Source organism: Poeciliopsis prolifica, unplaced genomic scaffold (genome assembly GCF_027474105.1).
Source record: "Poeciliopsis prolifica strain line A6 unplaced genomic scaffold, Auburn_PproV2 SCAFFOLD167, whole genome shotgun sequence".
In the NCBI taxonomy this organism is placed as follows: Eukaryota; Metazoa; Chordata; class Actinopteri; order Cyprinodontiformes; family Poeciliidae; genus Poeciliopsis; species Poeciliopsis prolifica.
This window is the reverse complement of record NW_026562542.1, coordinates 348453-375855: the sequence shown is the minus strand read 5'-3', so window position 1 is coordinate 375855 and position 27403 is coordinate 348453. Positions and strand designations below refer to the sequence as shown.

At 37.9% G+C, this 27403-nt stretch overlaps 1 protein-coding gene across 1 annotated transcript in view; it reads right to left on the bottom strand.

Annotated features, from left to right (window-relative positions):
- Nucleotides 1-2722: 2722 nt before the first annotated feature.
- LOC129356353 (breakpoint cluster region protein-like) overlaps nt 2723-27403 on the bottom strand; it is a gene marked incomplete at its 3' end in the record, with an annotated part of 48247 nt that continues 23566 nt past the window's right edge. The window contains 6 exon segments of the mRNA XM_055025946.1: nt 2723-2763; nt 2864-2921; nt 4073-4180; nt 8213-8398; nt 8775-8879; nt 13985-14169. Of these exon segments, the coding sequence (XP_054881921.1) occupies nt 2723-2763; nt 2864-2921; nt 4073-4180; nt 8213-8398; nt 8775-8879; nt 13985-14169 (683 nt within the window).

Genomic DNA, 27403 nt, shown 5'->3' with positions numbered 1-27403 from the left:
CTTATCACTGACAAATTAAATAAGCTTGACATGAAACTGAGAGAAATGAAATTCCACACTCTAAACATGCAACTTAAACCCTAAGAAAAGAGAATTAATATTGATTTTTTTATTTAAAAAGAAAATGTGTGTAGAAGTTAAAATGCACAGTTTTTACATGAAAATCAGCAGCTTCTCTGTGGCAAGAGACAAAAAAACAACAACAACAAAAACAACAACAACAACTCCAGCCTATTGTTTACTTTATCTTTTGTAAGGTGTAATATAATGAAGCCCATTGATTTCAGAAAGCTCCTTTCATGTATCCATGATAAATATTTGATAACTGCTGTTGGGGCCTGAACTGACTGAGATGGAAACTGAGGCCTGCAGGGATAATAAAGGAAATGTGTGTGTGTTTGTGAGTGTGTATGTTTCTCTAACATATGGAACAGGAGTAGGGAAGTGTGTGTGAATGGAAAGGGTGCAGTAATGACCCCCCTGTGAGCGGGGGGAGGAGCCCCGGCGTCTCGCCTCCTCCCATGTACCTTAATAAATAATTAACGAGAAATCTGCCAGTCAGTGTGGACTGGTGGCACGTTACAAGGCACTGTGTATGGCAAAGGCTATCAATCAAGGCATCCATTCATGTGCATCAACTCATCTCCAGGGGGGAGAAACTGGTGGGGGAGCGGGTGGTTGGGCAAGTCTGTGTGCGCTGGTTCGAAAGACGGGTGGAAGGGTTGGAAGGGGGATTGATAGATACTGAGCAAACAGACAGAATCAGTCTCATGGAGGCAACCCTGCTATGACCATATAAGGACATGGGCTCTGCTTTAGGCTGCAGATTGGTGGCTCCTGTGCACTCATCTGCTGGTGACTTCAAAGTCATTTGGAGGTTGAGTTTGTGATGTCATCATTCCCAAGATGGGAAGGTGAGTTTAGCTGACATAGGTTAAAAAACATAGAGGCTTACTTTGGGGAAACACGGGATATGGAAGAAAATATTAAGGAATATTTCAACCACAGGAGCAAACAAAGACAGAAAGCCTATATAAGCCAAAAAACTGCATTAATGTTCATTTTGTCATTTTAAAGCACATGGTCATCAATCAGACGATTGGCAAAATAATAGACATCCCTACACAGTGCTTTAATATTTCCATTGTCCTGTTACGATATTTATGTTGTTTTTTTAATCCCTTCAGTTTTTAACCTAAGTTAAAGATAAACAATATGTAGTCTTCACAATTTTTTGCAAATAAATATCGCAATAAAATAAAATAAAAAAATATTGCTCATCAGAGGGTTTGTTCTGTTGTGAGTCAGAGCTGAAAAGCTTGTGAATTATGTATTTGTACTTGGGTCCATCCGGTTAATACTTATTTTAAAATCGTATCAGAGATTCTCAAGCTGGGTCTATAGACTTTGGCTTGGCCATCCTAATACATAAACGGATATAATTCTTCCACTGTAGTTCTGGGTGTACGTTTAGTGTTTTTGTCCTGCTGGAAGTTCACCTCTCGAGTCTTCTGCAGCTTTCTACAGGTTTTCCTCCAGGATCAGGCGGTACTTAACTCCTTTTATAATATATGCAACTTTGTGTTACAAAAAATTGTATGAAATACACAAAAGTTTGTGATTGTAAGATGACAAAATGTGAAAAAAGGTATAAACTTTAAAGGTCTGATTAATTTTATAAGGCCCTGGAAAAGTAAAGCATGGAGAATAGCAAAGATTTAAAAAAATTATTAAAGAAAAGGGACCAATTATGAGTTCCTGATGAAATGTAACAAATAATTGAGTTGATTCAAAAACCCAGAAAGAAGGCAAAATGTAATGAATTTGGAGATTTCATATAATAGAGAAAACTGCATGAAAAGATTTAGAGAAGGCAGAGAAATCTGCACATCCTGGGTTTTCTATGATCAAGACTGCAGGCGGTACCAGAATGGAAATCCTGGAGCAGTAGTCCCTCGACAGGCCAGAAAACATTTCTGAAATCATCCCACAGTGATTCAAGCCCACAAACAGAAGTTCTAGTTAAAACTTTGCAGCACAAGGGAAAACAACTGTTTTGTATGAGTAATTTATACTGAGGGCAAGCAGAAAACATGAAGGTGGTATAATCTTGGAACAAAAAAAAAAAACATTAATCCTAAACAATATGCTCAAATTATAAAGGAAGACATTCTATGTCAACAGAATGACTATTAAATCAAAGAGGTTGAGTAAGAAACTGCCTTTGCTGAGCCCCTATAAACTATCTGGAGGATTTGGAGCAACAAAGAGAAGCCTTAGCTAATACTCAGGTTCCTGTTTTGTGCTTCAACTTGGCCAGAACATGAGACAGAGGATCCCTGGACAGGATAGTCAGCTCCCTATTGCCTTCCAAGCTCGTTTCTTTGGATAAAAACAGCAGTACTAGTTTACTGCTTTGCATTCTGAACACTCACCTCTCCCTTCTTCCCAGCTAGAGACTGGCGCCTTGATGTCGTCTCCTCGTTGATGCTGGACAGAAAGTTCTGGGAGATCCGCAGGGCATCCTGCAGGAGCGGGTGGTCCGGGTGGCTGGTGGGCTGTGTTTAGCAAGTCCTTTGAGTAGATGACAGAGTAATGTATCAAAAAACAAAAGATATCTTAGAAAAAAAAACAACAATTTGAATTCTCAGTTTCTAATAGATAGACAGCTGTGACTTCAAGAAAGCATGCTTCCAGTCATTTTGCTTACATGTAGCACCAAAGTGCTGCGTGTCACCCGGTCCACAGGTTTATACAGTAAAGCTAAAAGTAAAATGAGACAAAAATAGAGTGAAAATTTCATTCTGCATGCAATATACAACAAAACAGATTTATGATTTAAAGTAACTTTAATATGACGGACCCTCCAGGGAGTTCTTGGCTGTATCCTTACAGTCTTTAGGGCTCCTCACCTTCAGGTTCTGGTGGGATAAAAAAAAAAAAAAAACACAAGAAATTAGTAATCTAAAATTAAGTTGGCACAAACAACACAAAAATTGTAACGTTATGTAGTTTTTCTTCAACCACTAAAAGTCATTCACTTCCAGATTAATTATTCAACCATCAGCAGATTTTTTTTTTGGCCCTACTATCATTCTCAAATGGCTCAGAGTTATTCATCATTACTTAGACCATTAGTAAGTCTTCCATTATGTATTTCATGTACGTCATGTAGATGCCCACCTAAATGCTGACTGGCAGGCCTCCATAAAACATAGATGAAAAATTATGTACTAGAAAGATCCTCGTGGGTTGGGAAAAAAGGTAGAAGTTGTGAATCAAGAGCATCAAGGTCACCAGACTGCTCAGTAGTCACAGTTATACATTCTTCCAATTAGGTTTGCTTTTGAGCAACTCATGTGTAGCAGTGTGGTCAAGCTAACTGAGAAATTCTGTCCATTTGCTGTAAAAAATAAATAAATAAAAATAAACTATGTTGGTAATTCATTCCCATTTGTGTCATGTGAATCGCTACGCATGCTGCTCAGACAGAACTGTGCAAAGAGCAGCTGAAACAGTCAAACTTTATAACAATAAAGTGAAGAACCCAGTTTATGAATCAAGAGAAGTTTTCTGTTAGTTTTGTTGGAACTTGATTCAGTGGAACAGCACAAAAATATTTTCTAAGTCACTTCAAACAGGGAACAACAGAGCATCTCGTCTCATTCAGTTTGCACACATTTGGGGACCCTGTTTTCACATTGCAAAATCCATGTTGAATGGCTGCTTTGACTTACAAACTGGCATTGCAGATCTAATACCACAAATGCATCACACAGGACTTCCACGTTTGTTTACTTTCCAGTTCAGTGCTCTGTTGTGGTCCAGTCATTTCTGTGCAATGGGAGCAATGATTGTCACATGTGTGGCTTTGTTTACAAATTACAATCTGTTTGCAAAAAAGTACAATGTGAACACAAACCGCACCTTTGGTCTGGTTTTGGTCCAGACCAAACAAGCGGACCAAAGGATTTTCTTGGAGCTCCAAGAGAGAAAAGAATACCAGATCGGTTACATCTTGGATGACCACTTCCCTAAGCACCACCTGTCTATTTTATGTGGTCAGTCTCACCTCAGAGATTTCAGCAAACTGCGAGTTGGCCTGGCAGCACTTCTCCGCTGTCTCTACAGCAAGCTCATAGTTGTCCAGAAATGCTCGATACACTCCAAGCTGGCTGGCCTGAGAAGGAGAGGAAAAGTTAGCACATAAAAATTAAAAGGGAAAGGAAAAAGATTTTTGGTAAATTTTCAAAATTTGCTTTTTAAAAAGAGCCAAGCTGAAATAGCAACATACATAATCAAAGTAATTTCTTGCTAAGACAGTTTAGTTTAGTAGAATCTGAAATACATAATCGAACAAAACAGCCAGCAAAGAAGACAGACGGTCAAACATCCCCATTTTTACTATGGTGGTCCTAGACGCTTGCTGCTATAGCAACTAGTGAGACCTGGTCTGTGTTGAGTGGAATAATTAACCAGTGCTGTAACAGAGGCTATGATAGCACATTTAGGAAGCTTGATGACGAAATTAAATTCCAGCAAACGCTTGTCTGCCAGAGCTGAGATTCATCTCAGCGGAGAACAAAAGGACGATCAATTCTTCGGAACAAAAGCAGAGAGAGGAGAGCGTACAGTGGAGCGGAGGTGGGCCCTGTGTGAGCTGTCAAGATCGACCCCCATGCGCCCACCCCCACCTTTAAAACGCTTATCACACATGTAAGCACTTCCCATCTCAACATACCGAACAGGAAATTTTACTTGCAAAACTGATCTCAGGTGGCAGCATTTGAGACCTTTCATGCACTTTTTTAGAAATTAATCTTAAAAGACCTACTTATTTTCATTTTGTCCAATAATTAGAAATGAGAGCTTGGATATTTATTAAGACTGCAACATGAAAAATGTTTCACAACCTTTTGTCAAAAAATAATTGACAAGTAAGTTTATCTAAAAATAGCAATTCAAAACTGAGAATAGGATTTTAACATTTTTGAGCTTTTGCTCTTTGAGCACCAAGTTCTTGTTTTTCAATATCATACAACTTTTCCGCTCTGGAGAAAAATTATTTCAAATTCATATCTGCAACTAGTTCACGCACTCTTTTACTGCAACTGTACAACTTTCAAATTATATGCCACAAAACTGAAGGCTGTATATTATGTCCAAGTTAAAACAGATTTAAAACGCTGTTTAGCAAAAATGCTGTTGCGCCATAAAGCAGCAAGAAGCAGCAAGGTGCTGCTTTCAAAATCTTTCCCCAGGCAACACAATCTGCACTACTGCAGGGGCAATTCAGAGCGTGACAGTTTCACCGCAGAGGGAACGGGTCGCCCAAATATCCCACAACCACATCCCCATACGACAGCGTGAAGGCTTATGGATCATAGCCATAGAGTCGGGCAGAAAATGGTTTTGAGAGATGGAAGAAACATGCTTCGGTGTTTGGATTTCTCAGTTTGGGATTTGCAATTTGTTAGAGTCGCTGTGTAATTTACTGCAGAGAACAACATTAGGAAAACAGCCGAGTGACATTACATAAAAACGGCAGACTTTAGCTTTGGCTGGTAAACTGCTCAAATGTCTTGTAAACATTTTCTGACGAGAGAAAGCATTGTTTCATCTCGACAGGAAAAGGTACTGTATGTTTCAATTACGCCTACAGCTAAATGTATCAAGATACAAGCTAACGCTTCTGGCTGTATTGAGGCTATAATACTTTCATCTTGCTTATTATTACAGGGGGCATAATCCAAGCAAGATGCCCTAACTAGCATGTATCATGTCAGCTAGTTGTAGCTGTAGGTCTAAGTGAAATAACATTGTTGCCTCCAGCTCCAAATTTTATGAGCTGAATTTGGGGGGGAAAATGACCCTCAGCATCACATTATGGATGATTTTGTTTCTTAAGGGAGAAAACAAGCAAGAATACAAAGATATTGAGTCGCAAGGGACTAAAATGACTAACAACTGTGTAGGATTTTTTCATTTATTAATTTTTTTTTACCGGAAGTGGCAATAATAGTGGAGATTGATGAAGTCTATGTAGCAGCTGAGACACTTACTGTAAGTTTAATTCAGAGACATTTTAAATTTAAAGACAAGGCTTGTCCGAGAGATATTAGGGAATTATTGATCAATGTTATGATACAGTCAAGCTAACAACCAACAGCAAACTGAAAGCTTGTCACAGCCACAGTTTAAAAAGAAAAGCTTCATCTTCTTTTACTCATCTTTGATAAAACAAATTCAACACTAGTTTAACAGATTCCCATCTCTGAGGCGTGTGTTTAGGAGGATGTGGATCACAACTGTGATTTTGCCCTATTTTCAGCCTTCAAACGATTCTCTCTGACACTTCACTCTCATAGCCTGTCAGCGACGCTCTGCCTTTTCCTCTTTTCATCCCTTCTCTCATCTTCCTTGTTCTGATGTCTCATGACTCCTAAGCTTTTGCAGATTTAGGAGTCATGGTGAGACAGCTCTATCAAGAGTTCCAGCAGCCTAAAAATCTACTTGGCTTGTCGGCTCCCATCCTTTCACGGACGTCCCCGCCCCCACGAGAATGCATGCATCACCTCCTTTACTCCCTTTAATTTTCCTTTTCCCTTGTCCTCAGAACAGCAGAGGTGTAACAGTTTTACGAAAAAGGGAATAAGATAGAAACAGTTCGAATGTGTAAATATCTGCTTCATCTTCAAGCAGGTCAGAAAAGTTGACAGTGTCCATTGTTCAATAACAATAATATCACAACTGTGATACTCATTATTTTATGACTAATTCTTGTTCTTTTTGAACTTGAAATAACATATCATGTTATATATCTTTTTACTCTATCTGTAGGTTGCTCAGATCATAAACTATGGACTAACAAAAAGCTGAAGTTGGCTTCTAATTTGCCAGTGTGGTAAAGGACAAATGCATTGTTATTCTGACATCTGAACCAATGCCTTTTTACTATACCAATCAGATCTGTACCAATCAGATCTGTCAAAGTAAGCATAGTTTGTGATTGTTGCCATCCTATTGGAAATCTAAAAATGAAAAACATAGAAGTTTCATTGCATTGAATCTAAACCAGATCTGTATGTTAACAACTAGAGTTCTTCCAGTAAGGGACCCATAAAACTGAAATAACAGGAACGCATGCTAAATGCATGCTAAAATGTGAACCACTCTCAACAATTATTGAGCAATGTATTGAGCTCAACCAACAATAAATGCATACACTGAAAATAATTCAGAAGCAACCAAAAAGAGAAAATAAATATGCAAAAGAAAATGTATTTATTTTAATTTCTTCCAAGTGCCCATCTACTAGAAAATAATACAAATTCAATCAAAATTTATCATCCAAAGCCCAAAGGCAGTCTTCAGAGATACATTAATAAGATTGTGTGTGTGTGGGGGGTGTGTGTGTGTGTCTGTGCGTGTGTGTGGTGAAGGCAGCTCCTATTTATAGCAGCTTCTTGAAGACAAAAAGCACACAGCGTTGTGATGGCCTCAGCTGCCGGAGGCAGAAAGGGGGCATTGTGAGGCAGGCCTGTGCGCATGTCTGTGTGGCCTGTGTGCATGTGCACGTCAGAGTATCAACCAGTCTGGGGGGGACTAGATGAGGAACATGAGGGAGAGATCAGTGGGAGAGGAGCTGTATTTCTCAGAGTATTAACAAATGATTCATTGTGAGTTAATTGACCTGCTGTGAAAATGATTGAAAGAACCACTGTACTGTACATTTGGCCCTGACATCCTTGGAAGAAATTGCTGCAGGACAGAAGAGAGTGAGCAGCTCTTTGGGTGGAAAAGGGGAAGTAAAGGCAATCCAGATTTAATTTGTGCAAATTTGAAATCACAAAGAGGAAGATCACTAGAAAAATCAAATCTGCTTTTACTGCCGATTTATCAAATTTAACTGGCCGGTTCTGCTTCTGACATCTTTCTGTTTGATGAGATGTTACAGTAAGTAAAGCCGCTGAAGCTCTGCTGGTTTGCTTTGGGAGGGCGTCCAGGCAACATAAATGTCACTGTACAACCCCAAATGTCCTTTTCCACTGCTGTCAACCTTTCTGGCTGCCCAATGTTGTCACTTTGATTAGGGGTAACGTCACGCGGCTACACCCAGGGACCCAGCGGCTGTCATAGCTGCACACAGACTACAACCACAAACAGACCAACCCTTTAATTTTCCTTTGATAGGAACTCAGATTGTATTCACCAGCTTCTGGAAGAGGTCTCCGACCCTCTGGTGGTGGCTCCACTGCTGGACGCGGGGCAAAAGTCCGTCGTAAAACTCCTTGTGGATTTCGTACAGCTCAGGCACTTTGAAGAAGATGGTTTCAATCTGGGCCACTGTGAGAACAGGCTGGGATGTTGTAGCAGCTGCCTTCAATGGTTTCATTGGCTGAGACAAACAGAAATTCAGTTCAGCTGATTTAATAAAGTAGCAGAGCTGAATAAACCAGTGTAAAAATTGTGCTAGTTAGTCAAAAGTCAATTTTTGATTCCTTCTCCCTGTACTGGTGTAAGGTCTCCTTAAATACACAACAGTATATTGAAACATATGAGAAGGGGGAAATCGAATTATCCAATTCAAATACCTGTAATTTATCACTGGTTTGCAGAAACCTGTTGAAATGTCTGAAGTGCTGAAATTGAAACAACTGACTGAAAGTTGGCAACATCAGGAGAGAAAAATGACCACTGTTGCTGGTTTGACCAGGTGTAACCTGGAGTTTACTTAAGCAGACACTAATGTTGTGCAATGCAGTTTCACTCACCAGTAAAAGAGCCTCAAGGTGGCTGAGGTATGCTTCTTCTGTGGCCAAGATCCCAGACAGGACCCACTTTCTCATCTCCAAACCCTTTTCAAGGTCACACTCAGTCTGTGGAGAATAGAAACATGTCTAAAGCTTAAAAGAAAATGCAACAACTCTTATTTCATACAACAAAAGCAAAAAGAAATAAAAAAAATAAAAATCAAAGCAATCAAACAATGTTTTGCCTCCTGACAACCTAAATACATGGCATATAGTCCAACCTGTATGAAACCCTGCTTCCATATTGTTTTTTTAACAGAAAAATTTGATTAACCTCAAATGTCTTGACTGATAAACTAAAACTCATTCATCAATGATGTAAAAAGGGTGATGAATAAGACTGAGTGTCTATAGTTACTGGCTACCCTTGGAGGAGCTGCAGGAATGCTCAATGAAACAAAAACATCCTACAAAAAAAAAAAAGAGAGACATCCTAGGCTGCTTTGCCATTCCGCCATTCCCCTGAGCTGAGTCAAAGCTCACTGAGGAGCACAGACATGAGAGAAAACAGAACAACAGAGAAACTCCTCCGGCGGTCTTGTTTAACCACAAACTCTGAAATAACTCAAACAGACAGGGTTTCTCCCATGGCTGAAAAAAGGTTGGGGCCTAAATATGTGCATGCAGAAGAAAGACACACACACAAGCTCCAGTCTGGAGGTGGAGGGATTTCAGCTCTGTAGGTAATGACGAAGAGGAGAAATGAGGGGAAAAAATAGGAAGTAATAAATAAGCTGGCAGAGATGGATCAAAACAATAATAGACAACTTTAAAAACAATATTTAAACAGCGTATCTGAATAGGGAGCAGAAAAAAATATGTCAAGTGTGATATAGATAAAACTAGTGCCTGCAACAATAGATAGTGAAACTAGCTCAGTGGCGCATATGCAATATATTGCCAAATGTATTCACAGATCTATCCTCACCTGATTTTGACTGACATGACTAACTTTTGTTTATCTGAAGTCCATTTGAAGTTTGAAGGTCTGCAGCTACTGCATCCGCAGAAAGCAAGCAACATCTTAGCAGAGGCTAATGAAACGTTAGCCTCTGCTAACAGTTCATTATCGAACATTTAGTAGTAAGAAAAATTAACAGCTGGAGCCACTGCATCTTGTCATGGCACTACAGTGGGAATTATTAAGCTCCTGAGATCCCATTCTTTCACAAAGCATGACTTGGAGCTTGTGGCTGTGTAAGTGCTTAGCACAACTGAAATTAATATTTTAATGGTTGAGCAAATATATTTGGCAATATAGTGTCACATTTTATATGCTATCGACGGAAAATGGTAAAAAAGATTATATGAAAAGGACATTTAAATCAGTTTGGTACATTAGCATATTCAGGCTGTTGGAGTCAAGGGCCAAGTAAGGTAAGTCAATATTTCTCTTTATCATAGTAATATCTCAATAAATAAGCAAATCTTTACAGTACTTTCAATAAGAATCGCGCTACTTATTGTTGCTTTACAAAAATAGCGTACAATATGTTGCACCCTGCCTTCTACGCACACATACGGGGAGAGCTTCGATGTCTGTGGGCGTACATGCATTTATTAAAATGATGGGGCAAATGGGTTTGAAACCGGTTTCCATGGCCACTGCATAAGTAGATGCTGATGCAGATTTCAAGGAACAGTTGAGGCTGAGTAGATTATGAAACCCTCTGGGATTATTATAGACGGTGTTGTTAACCTGCAGTTTAAATGCAGGACTGAATACACTTTGCATTATGTTGCAACTCCTGCAACAGTCACATTACTATGATTTTTGTAAAAATACTACTTCACTAAAGCTAGACATTCATAATTACATCTTTTTAATTTTATTTAGATAGTATAGATATGCTTCTATCGTTCTCCAGACAATGAACTTAAAGATCGCAATGGATCGCATGTGGCTCCAACACCAACATCTATAATTTGTACTGCATAGAAATGTTCAGCCTACGAATCCCTGCACTACCACTTAATTCTGAAACATCTTTTACTTCTAGCTTTTCCTTTCCTTTTCTGGAATTATTAACACTACAAACATAAAAACACACTATGCATATTTGTCCAAAGACAACATAAAGAGGAACATCATGACTGACTCTTTATTATTTCTAACAATCTGCAAAACAGTCATCATTAACTTGGAAACATTGCACATATCACAATGTCCACAAATGCACAAAAATAAATCAGTACTTACTTTTAACAATCAAACATTTTATGTAAAAGTGAGAATAACTGAATAACTGTGAGAAGTGATTAAGATTTTAAAGCACAAACTACACACTTAAAAAACAATGAAACAGTCTGTTCCTCTTCTTGTGCTTTGCCTACAGAATTCACTCCCTTGGACATTTTGCCCTGCTTGGTCCTTTTACAAGTCGATCAATTTTTGTTCCATGTTTTTATTTAATTGTCATTATTTTATTGAAATCAGTTTTCAGCAGGACATTAAAGAGTTTGATTTTTGTAAAAAAAAAAAAAGCTACATTGTATTGATCATGATTGATTTGTAAAAGTAATTAAAAAGGCAAAATGGCCAATAAAAAAGAAATTTGATACTTTTTTATAGGCCTTGTAACAAAGCCTCATCTTTAAAGGTTTTATGCTTCAATAGTGTGATCTTTTCCTGTCTTATTTCTTTCTATTATTCTCTTACACCCCCTTTCATGAAAGCAGTCTGACGATGGATTTTGACAGCTTCTGCATTATGTATGACATTGTTTAGAGTTCTGCGCTGCATTGTATGTTTCTATTGCTCATTATATATAGGCACTAAAATACACATATAAAGAAAGTATGTATACAAATGTATTAAAATATTTTTTTTCTGGGCTGTCATTTAGGTGTTGCTAAAATAAAATGTAATGGATTTACTACACTCTAAAGCAGCTCATAATGAAGGCCTAAAACAAAACAAAAAAGTAGCTAGGACAATGAATAAAAATGTGTCATCACCCTCAATGCTTATAAAGTAGCATTAAAGGCTTAGCAAACATGGAGAAAATGGTTACACCAGAAAAAAGGACTCAGGTTAAGCATTATTTCATCCATTCAGACGACAGAATATAGAAGACTTGAGTAGATGCCCAGACATCCATCTTTTATTCATTATGCTGGCAAATAATGAGTCCGTCTTCGGGACCAACTTAAAGAGGCGTCTGTGTGCAGCATTAAAGGTACACACCTAAACAAGAAGCTCTCATGACCTGATTTGCTTCTAACTTGTTTGTGGGGGACTGAGGTTTATAGATGAAACAGTCAGATCAGTACAAAAAAAAACAAAATGGCAGCTCCATAACAGAGTTTTAACAAGATTCTTTTTTATCCCTATTGTGATTCCCTCCTATGTTCGTGTTTGCTTGGCTATTCCGTGTTGCACCTCGAACAAATACGAGGTGCAAGAAATACAAACAATTCCAGATTTTCTAGAAAGATTTAACTTCTTATGGTTATTATGTCAAAGTTACATGTAGCCAAAGCAAGCAGGGGCATGACTCACCAAAAGTATAATATGAAAACAACAATGGTGAACTTTACGAGGCTTTATGATGTTGCAGTTCTGGTAGTCAAACTTCAAAGCTAAAAAAAAAAATAAACTGCTTTATAGGTTGAGGGAGAAAGCTGTCCTTGATTTACGCTTCTGCAACTCCAGCAGCAATAAAACTGTCTTCATGATCAGTTACCCCTATTCTCCTCTTACTTTCTAATGAGAGGAAAAGTCACAATAGGAGGAAAGAAAAAAGGAGCCACTGACAAAAGTCAAGTCATCTCTGATGGTGAGTCACCACATTGACATCATAAAACCATCAGCTCACACTGGGCCAAATTGAGCCTGTTTGGGCTCCGATTCATAAATTAAAGAACGAGGCAGGAGCAATGTTTGTGGAAGACTTTTCAAAGGGCAAATAAAAAAACGATAGTTGCTCTGGCAGCCTATGAAAGTCTGTTTGACACCGCTGGGAATTTGTTAAGGGAGGATTGTTTAAGTGTTGCATCATATATTTGACTGACTTTCAGAGGGGAACTGCTTTGGAGCAAAAACTGCAGTGAGTGAAACTGAAAACATTCCTCAGACACAACAGCAAATATGTTACGTGATTACGTAGTAGAGAAATACGTTTAAATAATAAATGGATTTGAGCATCCTGCATAAGACATCAATAAGACATTGATGACTTTTGCAAATTTACTTTGAAGAATTAGAGTATATAATCTTAGTGATGTCCCTTTTACAATCAATTAAGACCAAACATAACATTTCTGGGATCCTAGAGGGAATGTAATCATCACGGTACTGCTAACATAGCACACTTTTGCTACCATGTGATTACAATTGTACAGTCACAGGCATCACATCCGCACTAGAATGTTTTCTTGAATTCACAACCTGTGTAATTTCCCCATAAAAATTTGACATTTCTGCACCTCCATCAGTTTCAGCATAACTGTAGGAAAGGATGACGCTGCCATAATTGTATTTGTTTTGGATGACTTAAATCTGTCAAACAAAAAAAGCAACATCCATTATTTATTGTCAAATGTAAGCTATTTATTTCAATTCTTGTGTATTATGAATGCTCTCCAGGTGTAGTAAGGTTGAAAGGTTACGAACTAAAACATCTTCATGACAACCAACACAATGATTTCACCGCTCAGAAGCCATTTTAGACTATTACTTTAAACTCTGGCACCCTTCCATTTTCCACAAAAAATTAAGAAAAGTAGCTCTTTGGTGTTATGAAACTAATATGTCATTTTCACAATAACATGTAAAGAGTGTCAGATGTTAAATATTGCTGGATCTATTTTTACAGAAACAGAAAGGCAGAAAGAAGAGAGCTGGAAGGATAAAGATGGTTGTAAAGTTATGGGGATGGGGAATAATTCTGCCAAAAACTCTCCCAGAAGCAATCAATCTCTGAAGGCTAATTTGTTTCTTTCTTAGGTGTCAGGTAGTAGGGTGGAAAAACATGTTTTATAGAAATGTTTTAATTTAAAGTGATAGGCCTCGAGAACCGTCAGCTGATGAAAAGTTAGAAGGTAAAAAATATTTGCCCTTTTCAGGCATTTTTGTGTATTCTTCACCTCTTCCTTTAGTTTGTTTTTACTAGAAAAGTAAAAAAAAAGTATCAGCTAATACTGATGAGAAGACATGATAGCACACTGACCGACTTGGAGGACTCCAATGATCCTGAGGAGAGTGTATCCCGGCTGCTACGGCTCTTGGAACTGAGGTGCGGCGAGGACGACGGCGAGTCGTCAATGTACGGCAGGATGTCATGGTGCCGCCGCTGCTCCTCTGCTCGGTCTGCATCGTAACCGTACGTTGGAGGAGTTCCAGTGAAATGGCCATCTGTTAATGACAAAAACCCAAACAGCAATTTAAGACCTTTAAAAGGTTTTTGAAATTGATGCTGCAGCATTTCTGACATGCAGATGCTGATGTGACTTTTGGGCTAGCGGAGCATCCAAATCTTTAATTTTCCTGATTCAGGCTTCCAGAGTTCTTGGTTTATTTTTAGCCATTTCTTAAAGTATAAATACTAAAGTTCACATTGAATCCACAGCAAATATTTCTACAGTCATTAGGCTTTAAATTTGGGGCTCTAAGGAAAGGGACTGCTGAACTGATTGATGGATAGATGGTAAAGTCAAACTGCAGACTTGTTCCTGCAATAGAACCATGATTAAAATTTGCTTACCAAGACCTAAAAACTGTCACTTAAATATTGTTAATGCATAGCCTGTGCAAAAACAAAATGTGCATAAAATCCTTCACTTTTATTACAGACATCAAAGCATCCTTGACCTACAAATCAAAATTAATTCTCATTATTTGAGGTTTTCTGCACGGCAGTGCATTGAGACAAAGACATGAAGTTGTGCATTGCATTTACTGATTGGCTTCGCGCTCTCAGAAGGTTGCCAAGTCTGGTAGAGTTAATTTCCAACTCTAATTAGAGTAGCTCAGGAAACTGGGGCACATAAAATTAATTTCTCCTGCATCTTTGTTCATACACCATAAACCATAAAAAGGAAACACCTGAGAACGAAAACTCAAAACTGCTTAAAGTAAAAAAAAAAAAGTAGGATATAGTTTGGATCATTAAAATGTATTATTGATTTGAATTTTAACAATGGACATTAATTACTTATACAGCAATATATGATTCACTTGAAATGGCCAGAACAAGAACAAAGATCAGTGAGCTGTTTGTTCAGTAGATCAGTGCAGGATGTGTGACAGATAAATTAAAGACAGAAAAATAACTCTTAAAAAGAACTTTTTGAAGCGCCTAAAAGTTTTTCATAGCTAAATATGTGGGTTTTTTTTAATTATATGCTCTGTAGTTGCTTTTGCACACTGTACGAATTCACAAGTGTCACACTAAAACATAATGCTCAACTTTATTGCAAATTTACCTTTCCACAACATTCATATGTTGCAACAATCTCTTTGAGTAAACAACACACAGAAGGAGGGCATTCAGTGTCAAAGCCTTATGCCCACCCATGATTTCCAAAGCTCACTGTTGTTGATGGGTGATGCCCGCTGCGCCTTCTTTGACCAAAGGCATGCTGCCAGAGGAAACAACCCAACACAGAAACTCTGTGTGGGGCAAACAGCCTCTTCCCACAATGTCAAACCTTTCAGCAAACCATAGTTCCCAGTGTGACGCTTGCAGAGTCATTGGTGGTGTAAAAATACCGGGTGGGGTTTTTAAAAATACCCAGTCGAAAATGAGTGAGTGCGGTACTAGCATGTTTTTCTTTCTGGGTTTTCTAGCTCTGCCTCAGTGCATTAATAGTAGCAGGCATTCAAAAAAAAGGAGCTTTTTGAGAAATAATTTTGCAGCTGTTTCTTCACAACACTGAACATATTCAGAGCATTTTACTATTTAAATTCTAACTTTGTTTGGAAAAATGCCATTTCTGGAAATGATGGATGCAGTTTTAATGTAACAGAGTCCAAAGAAAACACAAAAGTCTTAAATATTGGCGAAAAACAACTATTTGCGGTTGTAAACACCTCAGAATAGAAATGGGTGCTATGATAGTAAATAAAAGTAATTAAACATAAATGAAATTATTTTTCCATGGCTATGTTTACATCATGTCTTGGTTCAGATTGGCCTGAACCACTTTTTTTTCTTCTTCTTAATTTTACATCACTTTTTATGAATATTTTACGTGGGTTTTCACCCATTTGTTGCCTCTACTGACATCTTTGTTTCCCCCCCCCCTCCTCTCAGGCTCCATGGACATCTCACATAAAGAATATAAGCACCAAATACCACTGAACAAAACAAAAACAGGCAACCAAATTCAACCAAACCAAATTCAAGTTCCAGCAATAAAAGTAAAACACACGTGTAAACTTTCCTCTAAAATGCGTGGATGGAAACAGCATTTGGGAGGGGAACAGTTAGGGCACGTTCCTGCAGAAGGCGGAGAACTACAGTAACACTGGCATCCGCCTAACTGAGTGTTAATGACACTGATGGTGACATGAGGCCACTGAATGTGGGAACTGGTATTTGTACAACTGTCGATATTAAAATATTAATAATAATCTTAAAATCTAACTCTCTGGAGCTGATTAATCAAAAATAGATTTACAAAACCATGAAGTGTTGGTGTGGATAAGGAAATGAGAAATCAAGATATATGGGTACTTGTTTTTCATATCATTTTATCCCTGCATTACAGATAACTCTTTTACTCTGCAACTTGTTTTTCCTCCGTCTTGGCCACATTTACAGCATATCGACAAGCTGCTGTAGTGCGAACGCAAGCAAGTATTGACTTGCATTATCTATTTTCACATATACACAGAATTAAAGGCTTTGTTTGAGTTGAAGATATGGCCAGGAGACAAACAAATTGCAGTGGTTGATAAAAAGAAAAAGGGGTGAAAAGTGTAACCATCAGAAGAAAGCCCAGAGACAATACAGCACCCGAGAGCCATGATATTGAAGCAAGGAGGTGATTCTCAAAGGAGGAATAAGATATCCTCGATAGCGAGTTTCTTTCCATCCCCCCATCAGGCTTTCCCCTCAGAGTGCCAGTCATAAATCTGTTCTGCCTGCTGACGCCTTTATTGAACCTTCAGAACAGGACTGTCATTCAAACATTACATTATTTAAGCTCTTCCTCAAACACAAATACATTCACACACTTACCTCAAAGCTCTGTGCAGCCCTATAAGAGGCTGGCTTTACTCAGAGCTTTCCTTCCTAATCCAGCCTTTTGATGAGGGAGGAGAACATAATCATAAGATGTGTTTTGAGACGCCCTCCCACCCCACCTAAGATCTGATTCAAATTCATCGTGCTTAAAGGGTACAGTGGATTCTTTGGAGGTTTAGTCTGTATGCTGGAGATAAATAACGTGGATCCCTGATGACCAAATAAACAGCAATTCTCGTTACTGCTTAGCAGACATATTGTATAAATGTATCATTTATGGAGCTTAGGGAGTAGATTGTGTTCCCCCGTGTTTCCCCAGCCTTTACATTTCCAATTTAGAGATAATTTAGCACAAAAGAAAGGGGGTTGGGATAGAAGTGAAAGAAGAAAGCTGCAGAAATTAAAGAACATCTTCAGCTTTGCTAAAGGGGACAGCTCTACCACCAAGCCATTTTCTGTTTTTTTTTCTTCTTCCTCTAATCCTCCTGTGATTGCACAGCGATGTGACAGTAGTTAATTTGATGAATGTGGCAATGCTGTCAATAAACGTCAGACAGAAAGTCATAAACTGTGCTACATCCACATTGACAATTAGATGGCCTTTAGAGAGAAAAACAAGAATGTCGATGTGATCATCTCCCAAGTCAAACTGCATCAAGCCAAGGTATTGTTTTTGGATCAGATTGGAAAATCTTGGTGAAAATAACCCAGAATAAGAGCAGCTGATTTTAAGAATAAAGGTGGATTTATTTGTAAAGTAAGTTTTGAAGATGGTGACTCTTTGGAAATACGTTCCAACAAATACATCCATCATTTAAACCCAGTTATCCCTGCAGGGTTGCGTGGAGGCTGGTGCCTATCTCCAGGGTGAACAAGTTGCCAGTCTATCACAGGGCAACACGGAGATATGCAGGACAAATAACCATGCACAAACTCACAATTTAAAGTAACCAATTACTCTAAACTCCTCCCATTGTCCAAAAACAGAACGTGAAGAAAACCCACAGACGTTCAGGAAGAATTCTGTGCAGAAAAAAGCTTTCTTGCTGAAATGTTCTTTAAAGACAGCAATAAATGAAAAAAAAAAACGTGAAAACTATAAAAATGGATGACACAACCAATCAAACATTTGTGTCAGTATGCCTCCATTCTGTGTTTTCCTCCCACATTTTCTTTAATCAAAAAAAGACTAATAGGAGACCTTTCTTTTTTTTTCAACTCAGGCAGATGTTCAGTAGACGCACCTACCGTTCTTATCCTAGGAGACAAACCTTTGATTCTATAATCGGCTACCCTGTCTTCCCCATCCGCTGCTAAAGTCATTAGGAAAGAGACTCATTATTCCAGCCCCTGAAGCAATATCTGGGAAATAAGTGCTTAAATTGCTGAAAAGTCACACAGACATTCTGATTAATATTATAGCACGCTTAATCACCAGCTTCACTCAATATGGAAGCTGCTCATTAGAAATCTGTTTTTACAACCAAAGATAATAAAATATTATGAAAAATAGAAATGCTTTAGAAGTAGACTAAGGTAAATTTTATTGGGGTAGACATTCTGAGAGCACGGTTTATTCATTATAAAGAACATTTTGCTTCTCTCTCAACTTTTCATCGTTTTTCTTCTTAATTTCTCTTGGTCTCTCTGTTTTCTTTTTCTTTTGACGGAGCAGGAGCCAGTTCACAATCTGACCACAGCAGTAAATCTCGAGGGCAGACCTCAGTCCTCTGACACGCTAAGTAATGCCCTATGAGCACCGTGATCATCACGCGTGTTTCTGTGTGGGAGGAGAGCAACCTCATTAATTTTATCTACACTGAAGCTGCCACTTAAATCTCCATGGTTTTCAGAATAACAGTCAGTACCTTATCATTGCTAATGTGTGGCTTTTGAATGCATGATTTCATCCAAGAGAAATCTAACTCTTCTTTATTTTCGAATATAAAATAGTAAAAGTATATAAGAAGAGTCCTTTTAAGCCACTATGATATTGGAAAATCTAAAAAAATGGGAATATTGTTTATTATAGCAGATAAAAAGTTAAAGATAACTATCACATGGGAAACAAATCCAGATCCATCATGACATAATATGAAATATGCCAAGTTTCCAGCAACTATCTGTTTAAAATCACCCTGTTGGAGCTTTTGACCACCAAACCACCATCTTTGATATTGGAACAATACATTACATCAACTTGTTTCTTTGTAACAAGTCCTAAGTTAAAAAAAAACAAAACAAAAACAACAACTTTTGAAATGTATGTAAACTTATTTTGAAGACATTCATGAAAAAAACTCTAACATATTTGTTCTCTCATGATCATGGCATTTAGCAAACACAACTTATTTTGGTAATTTTGACCTAAAACAAGAAGCTAAATTAAAATAATTAAGACACGTGTGCGCTCACTCTGTTGTCTGAGACAGTGGAAATAAAGCATCAGTTTCTCTCAATAGATGATTATAATGTCAACTTTTTATTTTGTTTGCTAACTAGAAAGTTTGAAGACAGAACCGCTCACGAGCTTCGCTAGCTATGGAAATCAATCTTTTTTGGGGAATGTTATCACACAATGGCAGGCGTTTGATCATGTTAATGTGTCTGGGGCTGTAAAGAGGCATTCAATACTTGTGAGCAAAGGTTAAAGGTTAAAGAGTTGGAGAAAACAGTGAGATCAGTGTTTCCTTGCTTGGGGAAAGAGGAGGCAGCAGAAATCTTATAATTTAGAATGATGGCTTTTTATTAAACAACATGATGCAACTCAAAGTAGATTGAAGCTTGCTTAAAAGTCATTCTGTTTTCATCTCAAACCTCCCATTCATCAGCAAAGTTATTGAAAAAACTGTGTGTAAACAATTAAATAGTTTCCTCATGATGACCAACTGCTTTGACACTTTCCAGTCTGGTTTTCGTGCTCACCACAGCACGGAGACTGCCCTCGTAAAAGTATTCAATGATATCCATATAAATACGGACTGTGGGAGAACCACAGTGCTGGTTCTGTTGGACCTCAGTGCAGCTTTTGACACTGTCGACCATGATATATTACTGAATCGACTGGAGAGTTGGGTTGGACTCTCCGGTTCGGTGCTCGACTGGTTTGAATCTTACATAAAGAACAGGGATTTCTTTGTTTCAATTGAAAACTTCTTATCAAAGAGGTCAAAGGTCACATGTGGGGTACCCCAAGGTTCAATCCTAGGACCCCTCTTATTTAATATTTATATTCTCCCACTAGCTCAGGTCATAACAGGAAATAATATTAGCTACCATAACTATGCGGATGACACACAGCTCTACATTACGATGTCACCAGGTGACTCTGAACCCATCCAATCACTGAATAAATGCTTAGAGCAGATAAATGTGTGGATGTGCCAAAATTTTCTCCACCTAAATAAAAACAAAACTGAAGTCATTATTTTTGGACCTAAAGAGGAACGATATAGAGTCAATGCACAGCTTCAGTTATTACAACTAAAAACTAGAGATCAGGCCCGAAACCTGGGAGTAGTGATGGACTCGGACTTGAACCTCCAGAGCCACATAAAGACAATTACAAAGTCAGCCTTCTATCACCTGAAGAACATCTCCAGGATTAGAGGACTAATGTCTCAGCCAGATCTAGAGAAACTCATCCATGCGTTTATCTTTAGTCGCATTGATTATTGTAACAGCATCTTCACAGGCCTGTCCAACAAATCAATCGAACAGCTGCAGTTGATCCAGAACGCTGCTGCTCGCGTTCTCACTAAAACCAGGAAGATAGAGCACATAACACCAGTTTTAAAGTCCCTCCACTGGCTCCCTGTAGCTCAAAGAATAGATTTTAAAATACTGTTCGTTAGTTTACAAATCACTGAACAGTTTAGCACTACAATACATCAAAGATCTGCTGTTGTTGTATCAACCTTCCTGACCTCTCAGGTCTTCTGTTTCTGGTCTGCTCTGCATCCCCAGAACCAGAACCAAGAGAGGAGAAGCAGCTTTCAGCATCTATTCACCAAAACTTTGGAACAAACTTCCAGACAACTGTAAAACAGCGGAAACCCTGACTTCTTTTAAATCACAACTAAAAACACACCTGTTTAGAGTTTCATTTGAAATGTAATATGTAACAATGTATTGTCTATTATATGTTGCATGACTTTGTATTCTGTGTTTATGATGTAAAGCACTTTGAAATGCCTTGCTGAAATGTGCTATACAAATAAAATTTGATTGATTGATTGATTGATACTGAGTCTATGGATGAGTTGGTTCACAGTGTCTGTTTATAGAGGGTCACCTGGTATTTGTGGGGTTTAGAGACCAAATCCAGTCGTAACCAGCAAATAAAAGTATGTGTGTCCAAAAAACACACATACTTTTACAATTTTACATCCTTCTATGTTTGCTGCATAAGTTAAGAGAGAAAAAAATGCCAGTGACTGGAATTTTCTTCAGACTCCATTAACTCAACATTCTCCGTCCACCAAATTGTTGCTGAACACTCCCGATCAGCTGGCTGAAAGTGATTGAATAAAATTTACTCTCACTTACAATTCAGGTGAAAAAGTTCTTTGTTTGAAATATTTGCTCTATAAGGTAATAAATGCAATGTAGCTAAAAAATTACGGCACTATGGAGGTGTTAATCTAATGCTCACTTAATACTAACGTAGAAATTAAGCTCTATGTCTGAGTCTTTAATTTTGATGGAGGTTGTGCACTCTGACATCTGGTTTTAGTTTAATATAGTTGTAAATAAATTAGAAAAATCAACACAAACATAAATCGAGTTAGATTTTTGTCATAGTTCATTAAAAGCACTTCAACATCTAATAAACAATAAGCTACACACTGAGAAATACATTTCTTGTTTGCCACTGTAATGCTTCTACAAGCTTCTACAAGAGTTCATAATTTGCCATTTTTTCATGTTGTGAACCTGCTGAGGTTTTAATTAGGATGTGATTACGGCACAAGCTGTTTATGACACATGAAAGGTGAAAGAACTACAGTCCATTTTAAGAACTGGCTGATTCTCTACTGGTAAAGCTAAACCAGACATATTTTGAATAATTGTAGAGCGAGAAAACTATTACATCAGCATAATGCAAGTCGATTATTTTTTTCTATGTGGAGACAAGTGGCTCGACCAAAACACAAATCAGTAGGCTATACACTCATTGGTGAAAAAAAAATACATGAAAAAAGCAGGATGGCTGAAATCATTCCCAGACACAAGGCACAATTTCAGCATGATCATTTATTCTGTACAGTATAATGGTCAACAATCAGAGAATATGTGCTCCAGGCATGGTGTTATCTCCGATCACATCACCCTGGCTACAACCCCCAGAGTCCCGTAATGCAGATAATATTACCCTGCTGCTGGCAGTGCTGTTCGGATTGTCTCCTAGGAACAAAGCAAAAGGCAAACAACTGCACTCCTGCCACACTCATGACTTCATAGTAGAGTTGTTGATTTTTGTTTTAACAGATAGTTAACTAGGTGGAAAATCAAAGCTTTTCAGGTTTTCCCAATAGAGTTGTGCACAGATGTTTTTTTAGATTTTGTGACACAAAAGACTTTTCTTTGTTAGTAGCTTGACAAAAAGAAGGTCTCAGAATAGGTACCTCTATAGTCTACGTACCATTGAGCCACGCAGACCCTCTGTAGTATTTATAACTGGATAAGTTAAACCAATTGAAGCTCACATTAAGTTATGCCATTTTTAGTCATTTTTGTTGCTGTATCTGAAAAACATTTGGAGAAACTGAAGCAAATTCAAACGAGGAGAGTTGTGTCATTTCCCTTGAGGGTAGAAACTACTTTTCACAAGTTCATACATTTGCACACACATCTATGTCCTCATGGGGAGTCCCTTTTGATAATTTTCTGTTGCTTTAAGCTTATTGAAGTAGCTTGCAAAAACCTTAATTCCTCTTGAACTCTTTAAAATTCCCATGTCATTTTAGATATATAAACTTTAATGGTTTTATGTGTTGATGTTAAAGATGAAAGTGGTACAGTTGGGAAATAAAGGCTTTTCAAAAACCTGAAAAGTGTGGCTTGCATATATATTCAGTGCCATTCTGAAACCCCTAAAGAAAATCCAGTGCAGCCAATGTTGTGTATGTTTCAAAAGAAAAGTCCACTTCCATGTAATTTGATCTGCATATACACACATAATCATGACAACAAAGTTACCCAACAACAGGTTAAGGAGTGGTATTATGAAGAAGTTCTTATGGGTTTTTTTGAGGGAAAAAAGTAATATTATAAGCGTTAAAGATTTCACACAGCACTCTTTAATCCATCATTTGAAAATCAAATGATACCACTCCATGACCAGTAGATGAAAATACTGGGAAATCTAATGGTGCTGAATGGATAAATGGAAAAGAAAATCACAAAAACTAAAACAACTAAACAATTTTTAATTGTTTTTAATTCACTTCCATGGAATTTGATGGAATTTGATCTTTAATTCAACTCACGAATATTCAGTCTTGAGTTGAATATTACTCAACTCAAGAATGACTTAAAATATGTCAGAAAGGGAAACCAGGGAACAGAGAAATAGGAGCAATAGCGAAAACAGGAAGTACACAGAACATAAAGGAACCAAAAACACCAAGGGAGAAAAAGAAGCTGAGATTTTCTAAGAGAAACTTAACTTTGAAAAAAAAACTGATAGGGATGTGAATTGAAAAGCAAGACTGAAAAAACAGAACATAAATATACAATTTACACCGACCATGTAAAGAACTCCTGAGTTTGAGACTGGCGGTCTACACAAAACCCTTAACATCATGACATCTGCTCATATGGGATTAAAATACATTTTTTGGACAACATTCAAAACTTTACTCTGGATAGGTGAAATGCATGCCACACTTTTCAGATTTAGATTTGTAAAACACGTCTAGTAAACACAATTTTCCTTCTTTTCCTTTAGTTTGAATGAGTTTAAGTTGCCTACGACATCCTAAAAAGTGCTTTATAATTTGATGAACAATTATTGTATTATTGTAAATATCCTGCCATAATTCAACCATCCAATCTGAAAAGTTATCATATTGTATTTGCATGTCTTGGTTTGCAGCAGGAGTCTTTTATTTACACAGATTTATTAAAGAAAATCAATCTAATAATGCAGCAAAAGTGATTACTGATTGTAAAACTCCACTTCATCTGCAATTATTGGTTGTCCATCCACACAAACAAAAAGATCTGAGTCTTGCTTCACTGTATGTTATGCATATGCCATCCTTGCGTTCTAGGGGCTCACACCCCCAATGAATAATACAAGAAAAAAAAAAACACCACAAAAACAAACATGCTTTGTGTCAGTTTAACTTTACACTCTCATGTCCCTTGGCTGCTGGCTCAGACTCAATGGCCTGCAGCAGCGCTTATCATCGTTGAACAGCAGAACGAGCATAAAAGCTCCGGTCTGCCTAATCTCTGGTCAAACACAAACCACAGCCTCAACGCTGCTTACGGCAGTAAACCGCTGCTTTATGCTGAAGCTGTAGCTGTTCAGAGGGACACGCATTAGGACTTTGCTAAATGAACCATAGAAATGCGGCAAAGCTGTCTCCAGGGTAACTGTTGCCAGGGATACCGTGGCTAACAGGAAGAGGATGTTGTTAGCGGTTAGGCTACCTGTAGGGATGCTCAACACACCTTTATTGACACTATACTTGAAACATATTTCCTCATTGATTTCCTTTCTTTAGTCTTGTAAAAAAAAAAATGTGTTTGCATTTTTTCATTAATAAACATCAGACCTAGATTACCTGAGTAAGCAGAAAATTATTCTCCACTATCTAAATAAATAATGAACAAATGTTTACTAAATAGACGTCTGATTATTGCCAGACCTGTAAAATTAAGAACTAATTTAAACAGAACTTGTCTGACAGCATGAAGTAGGCCACAAGACCTTGTGTAACAATTAATCATGCCTTGAAAAAACTTTTTTTTTAAATGGAAGAACAAGTATGAAAAAAAAAACTCAATGATATTCATCAAGCTAGAAAAGCATTTATCCATGTATGGAGAACATGGAGCACCAGGGAACCTTCCCATTACTCCAACAACTCCACAAAAAGGCCACAGAAGAACATAAAATATCATATGAAGAACTGTAGGCATCAAACATTTCCCCTTCATGGAAATATGATTTGAAACATCTAAATGTAGAAAAAAGACAGCATCTCTTTACAGCATTAGCATTGTATTTCCTGAAAGCTGTCTGAGGAGAATATATTTGGAAATGCTGTTTTAGACGATTGTGCTATTGTAAAGATGTCTTTACAATACACAACAGAGCGGTATGAGCTGGATATAGTTAGCTGTCAACATCCATTCAGTGCGTGTCACACCCGATTTGATTGCTGCACAATGTTTATGTGCTGGTATCAGTTCAGCTCTAATTACTTGCTCTCTTCAGTCCCCCTCTTTACACTGGAACTGTGCCAATCCGTTTCCCAGTTTCAAGAACCCCACCATCAATTACCTGATCCATCATTCACAGGTCCCCATGATCATTCTACAATCTGCACATTCAATTGACATACATTGTGTGCCCCTGACGAGCAGTGAAAAGATTGAGTAGCGCACGCACACACACTAATCAGGAAACGTACAGCGACCTCTCAGACTTTCGACATTAATGTGGATGCACAGGCATATTTTTGCCAAATGAGGACAGTGAATAATTAGGGAGATGAAAAGCAGAGTTTACACAGACAGTCATTTCAATTATCCCAGCTCCTTTGGCAGTCTGGCAGCTGCCGTCTCTGAAGGTTACGGGCACAGCTCGCCACAGTTAGGTCAAGACGATTATTCCCACTTCCATAAACTTCAAAAACAACTCAAACATTTTGGATGGATACCAACAGATACTTTAGATGATAGGATGAACAATGGCATGGGGCCAAGCCAAGCAATAATGGATATACGATCTTTAATAAATATATTTACAGTGACTGAAAGCAAGACCAGGCAGGGAAGCACAGCAAAACACTACATACACCTATGCTAATGTGTGCTCTTTTTTTCTGCTACCATCTGGTGATGAAAGCAGGCATATTCTTTTCATAACAACTCAATGTCATATCATTAGTTAACACCTACTCATCTGTGCAAGCGGAGAGTGTTTTCAAAACAGGAAAGTATGGCTTCTTTCATAAACACTGCATTAATGAGCACATGGTTTGAAACAGAAGCTCTGCTATAAATGACATAAATGAGAATATACCTCAAATGTGTCTTTCTGATAACACTATGAAACATATTTTCAAACCTCAAATAAAAGCAGCTCGCACAAAACTTGGACTGATCAACTTTTCAGGCAAATCTTAATCAAAAAATTTTAATCCGAGTGATAAAGGCAACATAAAAAAAATACAATAAAAAATGCATAACTGAAACCCGAAAGGGGAGTTATTGGGGGTGATTAAGTCAAGTTTCAAACCTGTCGGTCAGTCTCTGGAAGGGTGGAAGGTTACCAGAGCATCAGCCTATCATCGCACTCCTTTCATTGCTTTCAAATAAAGAAGAAACATCCAGAGTGGTTCTCCAAACTCCACACATGCCTGTTAAAATGCATTAAGAGTGCAGATCCTTAGTTTGATATTTTGTTGAAGCAGATTTTAATTTAAATTCAGCTTTCAGTTCTTTGTATGAGTTTGTCATCATGCCACGTCTTCACTTCAATATTTCTCCACTGGACTTTCTATCCATCAGACTGTGAGGACAGGCGGCACCACACATTTTCTGAAAGACTTTGATCTGGATTCCAACTTGGACATTCCAAGCCTTGCACTTTTCTCTCTTGAAGAAATTCTTACTATGATTAGAATATTTGTTTGGACTTATCACAATCCATCTTCATCTGCAGCTTTCAAACAGAAACCTTCCTACCTAATGAAGCCAGTTGTTTAAGGTGCAGGTGCTGTGTCTCTTCTTTTGGTCTTTAGACACTAGCTTAAACAACCCTCCGCCCGATTCATTACATCTAACCTTTCAATTGTATTTCTAATGAAGCAATCTCTCTGTCCCCCAAACTGAAAACTGCATTTTTCCAACCCCAAATGAGAACAAGCAGGTTCAAAATGGCCCAAAGAACATTTCAGAGTCAGAATTGCATATGGGATTGTTTCTCTTTGGCAGGTGGTTTTTGGTTAGAAATTGTGTTAAACAGGGGTTGGAAATATTTCAGCTTAGTTTGATATGTGCGAAACCAGAGTCCAGAACAAACTGTGTACAAATCAATGATTTTATGTACTGCTCTTGCACAAAAAAGCTAATGTAGAAAGAAAAAGTTGGTCAGAAATAAGTAATGGAAGAAAATGGGTAAGTAAGAGAGATGAGAAGAGATACAATCCTGCATGA